Source organism: Lepidochelys kempii, chromosome 5, assembly GCF_965140285.1.
Source record: "Lepidochelys kempii isolate rLepKem1 chromosome 5, rLepKem1.hap1, whole genome shotgun sequence".
Taxonomy (NCBI): Eukaryota; Metazoa; Chordata; order Testudines; family Cheloniidae; genus Lepidochelys; species Lepidochelys kempii.
In genome coordinates this window covers 92,565,005-92,578,717 of record NC_136384.1, presented here as the reverse complement: position 1 = coordinate 92,578,717, position 13,713 = coordinate 92,565,005, and the positions used below count along the sequence as shown (strand labels likewise).

General features: G+C 41.4%; 1 protein-coding gene across 2 annotated transcripts in view; it reads right to left on the bottom strand.

Annotated features, from left to right (window-relative positions):
• The window catches only part of FRMD3 (FERM domain containing 3), a 222,264-nt gene that overhangs the window by 120,837 nt on the left and 87,714 nt on the right, over nt 1-13,713 (bottom strand). The window contains exon 2 of one of the 2 annotated variants that reach the window (XM_073345076.2): nt 11,528-11,632. The exons of the other annotated variant lie outside the window; for it this stretch is intronic. Coding sequence (XP_073201177.1) covers nt 11,528-11,632 — 105 coding nt within the window. The remainder of the gene's footprint in view (nt 1-11,527; nt 11,633-13,713) is intronic. 2 annotated transcript variants of the gene reach the window in all.

Genomic DNA, 13,713 nt, shown 5'->3' with positions numbered 1-13,713 from the left:
AGATCCTTAATCATGGGAAACCCATTGCCATAGTGCAATACAGGAGATGGACTCCTACCAGGGAGCCTGGCCCACAGAAAAGAATGGGAGTATGGGGCATCTAAATTATAACTCTCGTGTGGCAACTCAGCCACTCTCGTGGTCAGCAGCTGAGGCAGACAATTTAATATCAACCCTAACCAACATTAAATATTTTGATTCAGTTTGATACCTAGTTTGATACCTAGTTTCTAGCAAAAACGTTGATATGGGATATTCTGACATTTATAAATTGAATTTTTTCCTAAACTTTCCATAAAAAACAAACAAACAGTATTTTGACCTTTTGTCCCAATTTGGGGCAAAAACAAAAGGTCAAAATATCAGAATTTCATGTACAATAGAAATTCCAATTTTTAAACAGCATTACTGGAGACATTCAGAGGCCACTGATGGTCCCTGTGACACTTACAGAACAATTAGAATGATCTAATCTTATTCAGACCAACTCCTTTCATTCACTCTAGTTGTCAGGCAAGTATAATAACTGAACAAGTTAGTAACTACAGGATCTCTGAATGTTAAAGCAATTTGACTCCTATTTCCCTCCCCTAGGATGCACCTGTAACTGCAGTGCTTCTCATTATGTGCTGCATTTTTAACTAAATGGGGCTTTACTTTGTAATGGCTTGTTGACACTTAAAAGGCTGCAAAAGTGCAGCTGCACCAAGGCAGCTGCGCAGCTTGAGCGCTTCCGTGAAGACACTATCTACACCAATGGGAGAGCTTGTCCTGTTGGCGTAGGTAATCCATCTTTCTGAGAGACAGTAGCTATGTTGACAGGAGAAGCCCTCCCGTCAACGTTAACGCTGTTGCTGTCTACACCGCGAGTCAGATCAGCACAAGTGCGTCACTCAGGGGTGTGGATTTTCCACAGCCCTGAGCGATGCAGTTATACTGACATAAATTGCTAGTGTAGACTAAGCCTAAAAGTATTCACCTCTGATCAGCAGAAAAGTGACACTGAGTAGCTATTTACGATGCCAGGTGTCCTCTTATTGACCCACAATGCTGATGTGTTATGCATGCTTCCACAGCAAAAATTTACAGTTAGAAAGGACACCACAGGGGTAAAAACAATTTAAAAATACATAATATTTAACCCAGAAAGCACCAGAGCTTTTCCACATAAGTATATTTAACAAACTGATTATTTCATTTAACGTAATTAACTGACATACAGGGCCAGATTATGCGTAGGATTTATTTATACATCTGAGAAATTGAGGACAGTGGGGTAAGGAGAGTGCAAGGAGCCTCCCAACCCTCCTCTCAGGGACAGTGTAAGGGTCAGGTATACTTGCAGGCCCCATAGCTCCCAGCACCACCTCACACTGCTCCAAGACCATGGCCCAGCAACACTCCACAGCAGCCCACAGAATAGGAAAACAGCGTAGAGTCCAATGTTGCAATCCCCTGCTACTCTCCCTGGAAACTCCACACAATACAGAGATTATTACCTTAAAAAGCTAAATTAAACCCATGAAGATTTATTGATGAACAAATCATGGACCAACAATGGGAACCTGGGGCCTGACCATAGGGAAGCCTCCCATTGACTGCAGTACACTTTGGATCAGGCCCCTGTTTGGCAAGGATGTGGGAAGGGGAAAGTTTGCCAAATAGCATGAATATTGGTCATATTCAGAAAACAGTGTTCAATCACATACTCAGGAGTGCATGTGGCTGAATGGGATTACAAGGAGAATGCCAGATTTCATAAGTGCATTTCAACCAACCTGTATTTAGCGCTAAAGATGCCCATTCACGCAACAGTCATTTTACTATAATTTTGTATGCTATAGGGAAGCAGTTTCCTGGACTTTTCAAAGTGGAAGCTGTTTGCTTCTGTTCATGGAAAAGGTAACAAGAATTATCTGAAGCAGGAACAGTGAAACAAAAACAAAAAAACCCAAAAGCCTCTGTTATAAATTAGAGCCTCATAGGGAGTTTTGGGATAGAAGCAGAAACTGAGAGATTGTTATAAAGATGTGACAAAGAGAAGTACAGTAAGACCCTGAGTTTTATTTCCTGATCCCAGTTATATGATTTGAGTCAGGAATGCAAAAGTTTGGGTCTGTCACACAACAGAGGTCAGTATTCACTGTACAGTTGTATCATCTTGTTGTGTGCCTAAGAAACCAAGTTTGTCCATTTTAAACAGGACAACCAGATGCAAAGAGCACAAGAACACATAGAAGATACATTGCAATATTTCTGAAACTACTGGAGATGGAACAAAATTAAAGTCTTTTATCCAAACTTCAATCCAAAGCTAAACTTTAAGATAAATACCATCCTGCACCCCTTCTTTGAAAAAACAAAACAATAAACAAACAACCCCTTTTTAGCCACAATGCAGTTCCTTTCTTCTGGTCATTGCCAAGAACAGACACAGAGAAGGACAAACAACAGTAACAGCAGCTATAGCTAGTACAGGGCATCCAGGCACAGACGGGGGAATTCATGGGTGACCACTTCATGCTGGTAGAGCTGATGCAAAGTCATCAACACCAGCTCCAAGTGTCCCACAAGCAATATCCACAGTGTAAGGGGACTACTGAGCAGGTCTGGAGCCTTGCCACTAGCTCTGCATCCCCAGCAGGAGCTCCTAATATAGGAAGCATGACAGGGGCTTTCCACAGCAGGAACGAGCTGTAGGGAGAGAGGAGTGTGCTGTTACAACCTAGCTATTCTGCATTGATATAATAGCCCACAGGGCATCCTACAGGGACACTCATTTGGGCAGCACCCAGGACACCCCAGAATAGGGGTGGCACAAGCGAACACCTCTCAGTCCCTGCATTGGTTTCTTCACCAGTACAGGGATGAATCTGTTCTAGAAGAACAGCTACGAGAACAGGACCACCAGTGTTGGTGACCTTCAGCTGCGTTGTTGTGGGCTGAAAACCAGTAGCGTGGCCTGGCAGATATTTCAGCTTCGTACAACAAATATCACACACGCAGTAATGTGACCTGGGAGAAACCCACAGTCACTGCAGTTGAATCCTCTCCCAAACCACATACTCCTATTTAATTCATGATGAGCACCACTTGGTGCAGCAAAAGAAGCCGCTTGTGTGGCCCAAGCCTAGTCCCCTGCTGCCTATTTCCCTACGCCAGCACATATTCTGAATCACTTCCAGAGGAAAGCAACATTGTGACACAATCTCTCTTCCCCTCTCCTACTCCTCCATGTCATCCAGTTTGCATACTGCAGGCATTCCCACCTCTAGGATTGCAGACTGCTGGTATTTTTCTTCAAGAGGAAGAACGCTGAATGATCCATAGCCATCAAGCAGACCACATAGTTAACCTATGGAATCATGTGTTCTTATTCCTACTTCCCTCATCCTTCCTCCCCCAGGCCCTCCTACGATTTGACAAACCCACTTGTGGTTGCCTTGTCTTAAATTAGGCTAAGTTCTTTGGGCAAGGGACTGTCTCTTCCAAGGAGTATGATCAGCATCTAGAATAATGAGTCCTGACTTCACTCCTGGGTGCTACTATAATTATAGAGGTGCTGTTCGCATTACCATATGTAAGGTCGTAGTAAGAGAGGAGCAGCTGTGACCTTGGCTATATTAGTGCCCCTCAGTAGAAATGACAGTCTGGCAGTACCAGTAGCAGCACCATCCATGAATGGACAGAGGTTCAGCGTTTCACAGATTGATGTATAGTTGGCAAGGACTGAGACGCACTTTCAGCTGAAGATTTATTTCAGATTTACACTGATGAGGCCATCCAGCCTCATCCAGCCAACCCTCTGGGCTATGAGCTCAAAGGCAACACTCAGAGTCACAGAGTTTAAGGCCAGAATAGACCACTCGATCATCTGGTCTGACCTCCTGTGCATCACAGGCCACCACCACCACCCAGCACCTGCACACTAAGCCCAACAGTGGAAAGGAGACCAAAATAAATGAGTCCCACCAAAGACTAGACTATGCCACAGGCAGAGAATAGGAGGGAGTGAGGTACACCAGTGCCTGAAGCCCCTGCAATGGCAGGGAAATTATTTAATGTGATATACCCACATAATCCTGACTAGTGACCCTCACCCACATGCTGCAGAGGAACGGGGGGAAAAAAAAAAACAACCAAGGTCACTGCCAAAGTGACTTGGGAGAAAACTCCTTCCCAATACGACATATGGCGACCAGTTAGATCTGTGCAGGTGAGCGTTAAGCGCCTGAGAAGGTTCACTGCCCCCTCAAAGCACTGACTCTCCCCTGTCCAGTGACCCATCTCCAGCCCTGGCCATCCCTGATACTTCAGAGGACGGAGATTTTTTAAAAGCCCAGAATATACTGGGGGAGGAAAACAATGCCTTCCTGATCCCTGCAGGTGGCCAGCTGAAACCCTGAAGCATGAGCCTTAGAAATACAAGACCGAAACAGGAAGTGAGCCCCAGGGCAGTTGACCCCTTCTTCCCACAGTCACAAGCAACTGAGTCAGACAGTTGCACTCATAAATTTGGTCAGCTCTCTCTTAAAACTAATTGTTTGGCCCCACAATTCTGTGATCGAATGTACCCCTGTATTCACACCCTACACACTACTGTAATAATAATGTATAAAGTAAGCCTTGTGAGGTATCATTTTAAAATTCATAATTTGCTGATCAGTATTGTCCTGATAAAATGTGTGTCATGTGTAAGGTCATGTCATGTGTAAAATGTGAAGTTACAAGATAACACTATATGGTGTTTTTAATGCATGTTTCTAATGGAGGTCTGTCTTAAGCAAAGAAAAGTGTTCTATGCTTAATTTGCATTAAAGCAGTAAACAGAGTCATCAAGCAGGAAGGGAAAGAAAGGAAGCTCAAATAGGTGAGTAAAAAGCAGCAGGGGACATCCTTCCCCATAGACTTGTCATCTCCTGGTATCCAGCTGGAAATGTATTTTTCTTGTAACCACTGCTGACTTTTATGCCTCATTACTTGTACTCACTTAAAATCTCTTTGTGGTTAATAAGCTTGTTTTATTGTTGTGTCTAATCCAGTGTGTTGCAATTGAAGTGTCTAAGTGGAAACTCCACTTGGGGTGGTAAATTTGTGCATATTGTTTCTATTAAAGAAATAATAGACTTTATATAATTTGTATTGTCCAGGAGAAGACCCAAGGCTGCAGGACAAGGGTGCCACAGCTGCTCATTAGTCTAGATTGTTCCCTGGTATGTCACGAACTCTGACTAGGAGGCTGTTCCAGAACCTCATCCCTCTGGTGGTTAAAAACCTTCTTCTAATTTCCAGCCTGAATTTGTTCATAGCTGTTTAGAGCCATTTGTTCTTGTGCCAGCTTTATCCTTTAAATTTAAACAGTCTTTACTCTTCCTGGTATTTACCCCCCTAATGTATTTATAGAGAGCAATCATCTCCCCTCTCAGCTTTCTTTTGCTAGACAAAACAAGTCAATCTCTTCCAGTCTCCTCTCATAAAAGAGGCCCTCCATCATCATAGTAGCTCTTTCCTGCACCTGTTCCAGTTTAAGTTGATCTTTCTTGAACATAGGTGACCAGAATTGTAAACAGTATTTAAAGTGAGTTCTTACCAGTGCCTTGTACAATGGCATTAATACTTCTCAATCTCTACTGGAAATTCCTTGCCTAATACATCCTAGGATTGCAGTTGCCTTTTCCCCAGTCATATCACATTGGTGGCTCAGTCATCATCCTGTGATTGACCCATGCACCCAGGTGTCTCTCCTCCTCTGTCACTTCCATCTGATGAGCCCCCAGCTTGAAGCAGAAATTTTTATTAGACCCTACATGCATGACCTGCTGTGCACTGTCCACCCTGTACCACCTACGTCAGTCTTCAACTGCTGCCAGGACTATTGCATAAGGTCAGAAAAATACCCAGAGTGCTTCTCTCCAGGCTATTTTGATACTGCCATAGCCCTCACTCTGCTGCTTATCATACTTTATACTTTACCCCTCTTAGTTGGAAACCCAGCTATTCCAAAATAACGTCTAAACAGGACTTCTGAATCCGAACATCAGTTCCTTTCCAAAATCTGATTTCAATATTAAAGTAACATTCAGAGAACCAGACCCACTACTGAAATAAATCAGCACAATTCTACTGAAGGCAATAGAGCTACAGTGATTTATACCACTTAAGGCCCTAATCTGCATTCATCAGCATACAGCCAGTAGGCCACACTTTTAAGTAGACAGTGATGTACGTGTGCTATTGATGGAAACTAGCTGATTTGTTTTAGTTTTGTTTGCATTCATATTAAATTGTTTAGCCATCTGTTTGGTTTGTAAAATCATTTAACAGATACTAATTTTCACAAATTATTTCAATTGGTGATTCTATTGCAGAATATTGTGTTTAAAATTTTGTAATACACTACTGATTTTGATTATTTAACTGTAGTTATTAGAGGAGTACTGGAGAGCTTCCCACCACACATACACACAAACTATCATCTAACCCTAATCTACAGGTCTAAGACACAATCTCTTCCTGGCGCTATACATCAATCCCTTCTACGAGGCTGTGGCCTAAAAACCACAATCTAGCCCTCACATATAACTGAGCTTTATAACATGCTACATGTAGGTGTAGTAAACAACTCTTCTACCACAGCTGGCAATTGTCTAATTTCTCTCCCTTCCTTCTATTTTAAACCATAACCATCACCTGGGACCTAGTGCAGATTCTAGAGAGCAAGTGTAATATGTTCTCCTTGGCCAGCATGGCTCCGTAAGACAGCAGCTGCACCCTGCACTTGCTGAAGCTGCCAAAAGGTCTTAGTGATGCAGGATGTTGTTTTGGATACTCTGTGTTAAACATTGTGTGGCTTCACAAAACTACCTGGGGGTTTTCCTCCTGAAATAAACCTACCTGCCAGTAATACAAATAAGTCTGCGCACTTCTTAAAGACTCTACAATTAAGCTGTATCAACTGACAGAATGAGTCTCTATTATCCTTAGCTCAGAATACGCTCAGTGCAGTATTTGAGTAATATCAGCTGATGCATGAAAACCAGCTAGCTGAAGCTGAACCCCGGCAAGCCAAAAGCTGGTGGGCAGAAAAAAGCATTTTCAAGAGTTTGCAGCCACAATGCAGCTTTCTTTGGTTGAAAGTCCACACCCACAACTGTCAATTCAGCCAGTAGTTCAGGAGCATTCTTTGATTCCTAGCTTGTGCTAAGTTCTTGAATAGCAACAGCCACAAGTAATGCCTTCCATCATATCCAGCTGGCAACGAGACTCCATCCCATCTTGGAGAACAATGACCTGGCTTCAGTTATTCGTGCCTTTGTCATTTTACAACAATGCAATATACCTGAGCATGAAGCCTTCAGCACTTACGAAACTCCAGTGCTACAGAATACTGCAGCACATCTCTTCAGCAACACAAACTACCATGAGAGCACATCTATCATCTGCCCTCTAAACTCTGAGGGGCCAGTCTGTGTCTGTGCAATGAACGCCCCCAGGACTCAAGGACCAACACAAACCTCATCACATTCCATTCTAAGAGCAAGGCATTTCTTTGACCATGCCTTCTCTAATATATACACACATAGCAACAGGTATATTTAAAGAAACAAAAACAAAAAAATACCAAAACAAGATACTGCTCTGCACATACTTCTCCCCCTATGGAGAGCATGAGACGACAAACACATGACAGATATTAGTCAGATACTACAGTAATGACTGCAGTGTAAAAATCTATACAGAAGTGTTCTCCTATGGAAGTGATGGATGCATTCTCAATGTCAGTCACCCTCAGTGCTACTCTTGAATTCTGTCTGGAAGGATTGCTGGGTTTCATACTTCTTACAGAGAGTTTGGGAATTTGTCCAAATCCTATTTAGAAGAAAGTCTCTAGACACTGCATCACTGCTAACTTGAGAGTCTGCAGACTCTCCCTTCACTCATTCTTTTCCCTTGCCTACACTGTGATAGGACAGTAGATTCCAACTTCCTCCAAGTGTCTCTAACAGTTAACTGGCTGAACCTGCAGAATTCCGCTGTCCCTCACTCATTTGTGCCCATATGTAATGCAAACTAATCTTGGGACTGCAAGACAGGATATGGCAGCAACCCAAGATCCACTGTGGGAAAAACTATGCACAACTGAATGGGAAGCAAGTAGCAGCAGCACTCTCGAGACCAGCTCAGAGGCTCATCATTAAAGGACTTGGGAAGGATTTTTAGGGGAATCCTACAGCAACTGTTAAAATACTGGTACCTGAAGTACCCAGTGTTGGTACATGTACTGGACCAGTAACTGGGATCAACTCTGTCAGAAGTAGGCAAACAGCAAAAAGCACCAACCTTTAATCTCAAATATTTACAGCCCCATGGTTGGGGAAGATTGTTTATTAAGTCTACAGTTTATTCTTAGGCATGCTGAATCATATCCAGATTGAAGCAATTGTCACATTTACAGAGAAAGTAACTATGCAGTTGGGCATATGTGAAACTCTAGCAGCAGAATTCACAACTCCAGAGAAACAATTCTATAGCAGCAAGAACTTTACTTTTTAGGTATCAGATTTTTCTGATTCAAATTCAGATTTTTCAGATTCAAAAAATGTTCTGTGCATTATTTGCTACCCACCTCAACAACACTGTTTTCATATGGGATCTGTGCTTGTTTTGGCTTTGCTACTAGAATAAAATGCAATGTTAAGGTTGAACAAATGTAAATGGTAAGGCTTTGCTATGGCAATTGTGCAAGTTAGTCTTCATTTATTGTTTACCACTTTGTTGGCATATGGGACACTGAAGCATCTTGTCAAACATAATGCTAAATAATTTATACACTGCAATGGTTTATCATAAATCAAGTTCTGAAGAGCTCTTAGTCAAACCACCAGACTCCACAGCTTTAAAAAGAAGAAAATCTTATTTTAATAATGCAAGAACACCACCTTAATTTCACATAATGGACCTGATGCACTCTGTTTATGGACTTTGTTTGAATTCATTCATTCCTGTTTTATTATAAGCAAGATCAAATTAATCAGTCAGCAGGTATTATGAAAAATAGGGACTTTCTTCTTCCTTGCAGAGGCTGTGAGAACAGTGTGACACTTGGGAAGCCTCTTCCAAAGATTACAGTTGCTTGCCGGTGGCAGTCTCTGAGCAGTACTTGTGCTGAGGACCAACTGTGATTTCATGCTTTCCACAACCTCTCTGTATCTCTACAGCTTCATCTCTCACAATTCACCTTATCTGCTGGGAGCTCACTTTTTATTAGCACAAGTGACTAACCTCAGGAAGCGGAATCATACAAATGAAAGTATGGAAAACGGTATGTGTAAAGCTATGACTCCGACATCACTTCAAATTTACTGTTCCAGCTATTTTTTGTTGAGCTGCATATTTCTGAACTTCATCCAGTATTTTCAAGACAAGTTTACAATGTTTGGGCCCCAGCAGGTTACGTGATATGTGGCCGACCATTTCACAGTAGTAGGAACCCAGGGGGAAGAATGTGCATCAGGATCTGGAGAGTCTCCTATTCGCTCATTTACAATGGACAGTGAAATTGCACAGATTTTCCTCACAAGCTCCAGCTACATGTGACACTTATGCCTGTGTCTGAGGTACAGGTAAAACTCAGATAAGTGAACTCAATCAAGATCATGAGTAAGGGGAAGACAGAATAAACAACGTTGCTTCCTTGGAACAAAGGTATTATATTTTTAATCCATATTCATCACTCGATATGCATTGTCTGAAGTCAAGACAGTAAGGGACTCAAACATTTGTTTAAAACCATAAGCAGCAGTACCCAATATTTGTATTATGGTATTGTCCAAAGGCCCTCATCTGGACTGGGGCTCAGCTGTGCTGTGTGCAGTACACACGAGATAGTATCCCTGCCCTGAAGGGATATACAGTATAGTCCCTCAAAGAACACAGTCAAGGTATGTGCCACTAGCTTCCATGAATTCAGCGTCCAGGCAGCAATCCTGCAACTCCTAAGAAAGGCCAACACAGAATCTACAACTAGCATAAAAAGGACATATTCCTGACAGCGAGTAGTCAGTGACTGCATTGGTGTATTGACTGCACCTTTTGGACTTCTCACTTCTTGAACAATAATTATATAATAATTTTGTGTGCTTGCTTAAGACTAGGCACTGCTTAAGGGAGGGTGGCCCTTAATTTCCCATATAATTCCACAGCATTAACATATTTACCCATGAGAGGTTTAGGATCACACAAAAAAGCCAGAACTGTTGTCTAATTAGAAACAGATATCCCTCTGTTTATGCTGGTGTTTAAAAATTAAAATATATAATTGTTTCTGCTCATTCTAATTTGGGGTAAATATCTTCAGTTTTACTGCTTATGAAGGATTAACTACATTGATCTGAGCTATTGCTAACTGAGACTCTTCTAATAAGGCAGGTGACGTGCAAGTGGCCCAAACATAGCTTAGCAATGCAACTTCTACAGTATTCCAATTCTATAGGTCTGAGCAGAGGGTGCTAATCATCCTGATTTTTGCCAAATTTATTTTATTTGTGGTGCTGACAAGTATCCAATGGGAGCTACACTGAGATGATCAAACTCGTTTACATTTTTGACCCATATCCAGTTTCAGCCTATTGTAGGTCTCCAGAGACAAAAGGCTTGTGTGCTTGCCACTGTGCCATTTAATTCCCCAGCTAAACCTGATCTGTGCAACAGAACTACATGGCGCTGAAGCGGTTCTCAATTCACTGTCCAAAGGCTTCAGTTTCTAATGCTGATTATCGCTTACCACTCACAACCAACAATATTCATTCAAAACCACACAGAGAGAAAATAAGGATACACAGGCATACAAAAAACTGACAGAGGACAAAGTGCAAAGCCACCTTCCCCTAGAGGAAAATGTGCTCATTGCTGTGCAAATGACTGCACACAACATTGGCCCTAATACACTTTGCAAAGTATATTACCTGGAAATAATGCAAAGATGCTAATGGTGAATGCTAATTGGAAAATTTCATCTGACAAGCTGTTTTCTGTATTTACAGCTCTCCAAGCTCATGCACCCTGTAAAAAGTGAACTGGGATAGCGGACTGCCTTTTGCTGTTAAACTCAATGTTCTTTCTGCGAGCAACTTCAGAGAAGCAGTCCCTGCATAAAATGTACTACTACAGGATCCACTGCACTGTCAGAGCCTGGAGCTAGAACCCTTTAGCATAGCCGCTGCTCCTCATGAGTCATGACTCAATCTTGCCCCCCCTTCACTAGCAACTAAAACAATGGCAAGGTGCAGTGCGCAATTTAAAATACACCAATTATCCTCATGTCTGTAGACCTACGTTTATTGGTTCATTTGAATCATATGAAGTGAGGGAAATGAAATTAATAAGCGAATGTAGAATGAATTATGGATTAGGGTCTGAGAGCACTTCAACAGTAATACTGTAGCTTTGCATTAGAGCTTGCCTGCTTGGTACCCATATCAATACAATGTTACTTAGAAATAAATTTAGTGAGTGTTCTTCTACATACCCGCTGTTTCTCAGGGTCGACATATCGAATGCCAAAATAGTCTTTTTCCAGTAAGCTGTAATAGTTGCAGATATGATCTATGAGAAACTGACCTTTGGTCTCCTTCTGGAAAAGAAAAAAAAATAGTAACCTTATCTTGTATTATTCTAAATATACTCAGCACACATGCTAAACCCATTATTTATGAACTCTTAGAAGTCTAATAAAGACAGTTACAGAAGGCGGGAATAAGAGCTTTTATGGCAATCAAAGGAGGACAAAAGCAATGAATAACCACTTCCCTTGAAGCGATACAAAAAATAAAATGTGTTCTAAAAATGCTCTTGTATTCATCTCGGTCTCTTCACAGATTGCTACATCAGAACAAAGGGTGGCATTTCCTCAGGTATACTCCTGATTACTTCTAAAATCGCACATTTAGAAAATCCAATTACAGCTCTCCAAGCTCATGCACCCTGTAAAAAGTGAACTGGGATAGCGGACTGCCTTTTGCTGTTAAACTCAATGTTCTTTCTGCGAGCAACTTCAGAGAAGCAGTCCCTGCATAAAATGCACTACTACAGAATCCACTGCACTGTCAGAGCCTGGAGCTAGAACCCTTTAGCATAGCCGCTGCTCCTCATATATATACTTTTAACCACGTTTCTATGGGATGTTAGTCTGTCCACACCTTATCCATCCTTCTCTGCAGACATAAGCATTTTGCATAATGGCACTATGGCCATTTATTTAGCCACAGAATTTCAAACCATTCACGTGTTTTTTGCAGTCATCAGACTTATGTGTTGGACCTGATTTTGCACTTCTAAGATCTGTTTGCAGAGGCACACCCACTCTGGGTGCACCACTCCAGATGCACTCATTTGTTCTACCCATCCACTCATATGTGCATGCAATTTATGGATTTGAGTGCTCACACAGATGTGGATAAATCAGTTATAGAGATGCCCAGGTATTTTGGGGCTGAAGATCAAATTCCTTACTATGCACCAACACCCTAAAGACTTATCAGGGATTTCTCATTTAAAAAAAACAAAAACAAAACAAAAAACTAGCCACAGACAAATCACTTGAGAATTTTCATCTCTAGTCGGACAATTCTGGAGATGTATGAAATATCCCTGATATTAAAGATAGAAGTAGTATTTATAGCATTTATTATATACCATATCTACCAATAGTTTAAAGCTACAAATACCAAAGGGACATTTGTGGATAAAGGTATGAATATACTTTTTAGCACTACTGAGATACATAGGATTAGGATAGTTTTGTGAGTTTTTAAAAGTGACATGGGAGCAGGGAATATTAAACAATTTACTTGAAAAATAAATGTAATTGATAGATATGCAGTACTTCTCATTGCTGCGCACAGTGACCCTCAGTGGAAAGAACTCCTCACCTGCTAAGGAAAACCGTGAAAGTCAGAGAGCCAGGGAATAAGAGCCTATGCTAAAGGTCTAGCACTAAGTATCACCTGTCTTTCTTGGGACCTTTTTGTGGATAAGGGATTCCCAGTGCCTCTATCCTCACAGCACAGGTTGTAGGGGGGACTTAACTGCCATATCCATACAGATCATTTAGTCCAGTATCCCCTTTGATAATTGCCAATACCAGTAATTCCAGGGGAAACTCTGGGGAACCCCATCTAGAAAGATACGGAGAAACTACTCATGAGGTTAAAAGATTACTTACTCTCTGAAGCATGAGGGTATTTAACCCCACCCAACTACATACATTTTGTTTTAATTTAGCCAAGGTAAACTAATCCTTTCCTGAATCCTGTAAATTTTGGCTTCAATGGTATTTTCTAGCAATAAGTTCCACTCGTTAATTAGGTGTTGCATAAAAAACACCCAGAATATAAACTACCTAAGGAAACCTTTTTAATTTTTCATTCTGAAAGGAGTAAGATCATTTATACAAGACTTAACACTGATTTACTCCAGCAGGTTTTTAAAAAAAACAAACAAACAAACAAACAAAAAAACAACCACAATTAAGCAGGTTTTGAGAATGTCACAATAAATTTAGCCACCCTGAAAAGCTTTCATCACACAGAGGGCACATTCAATTGTTCGAAATTAAACCTACGTCTTGCACAACAATGCTGGTATCCAGCCAGGCATAAGAGGCCTTTGGTACAGAACACATCATACTGAATAAGTTATTCCTTTGTTTCCTTG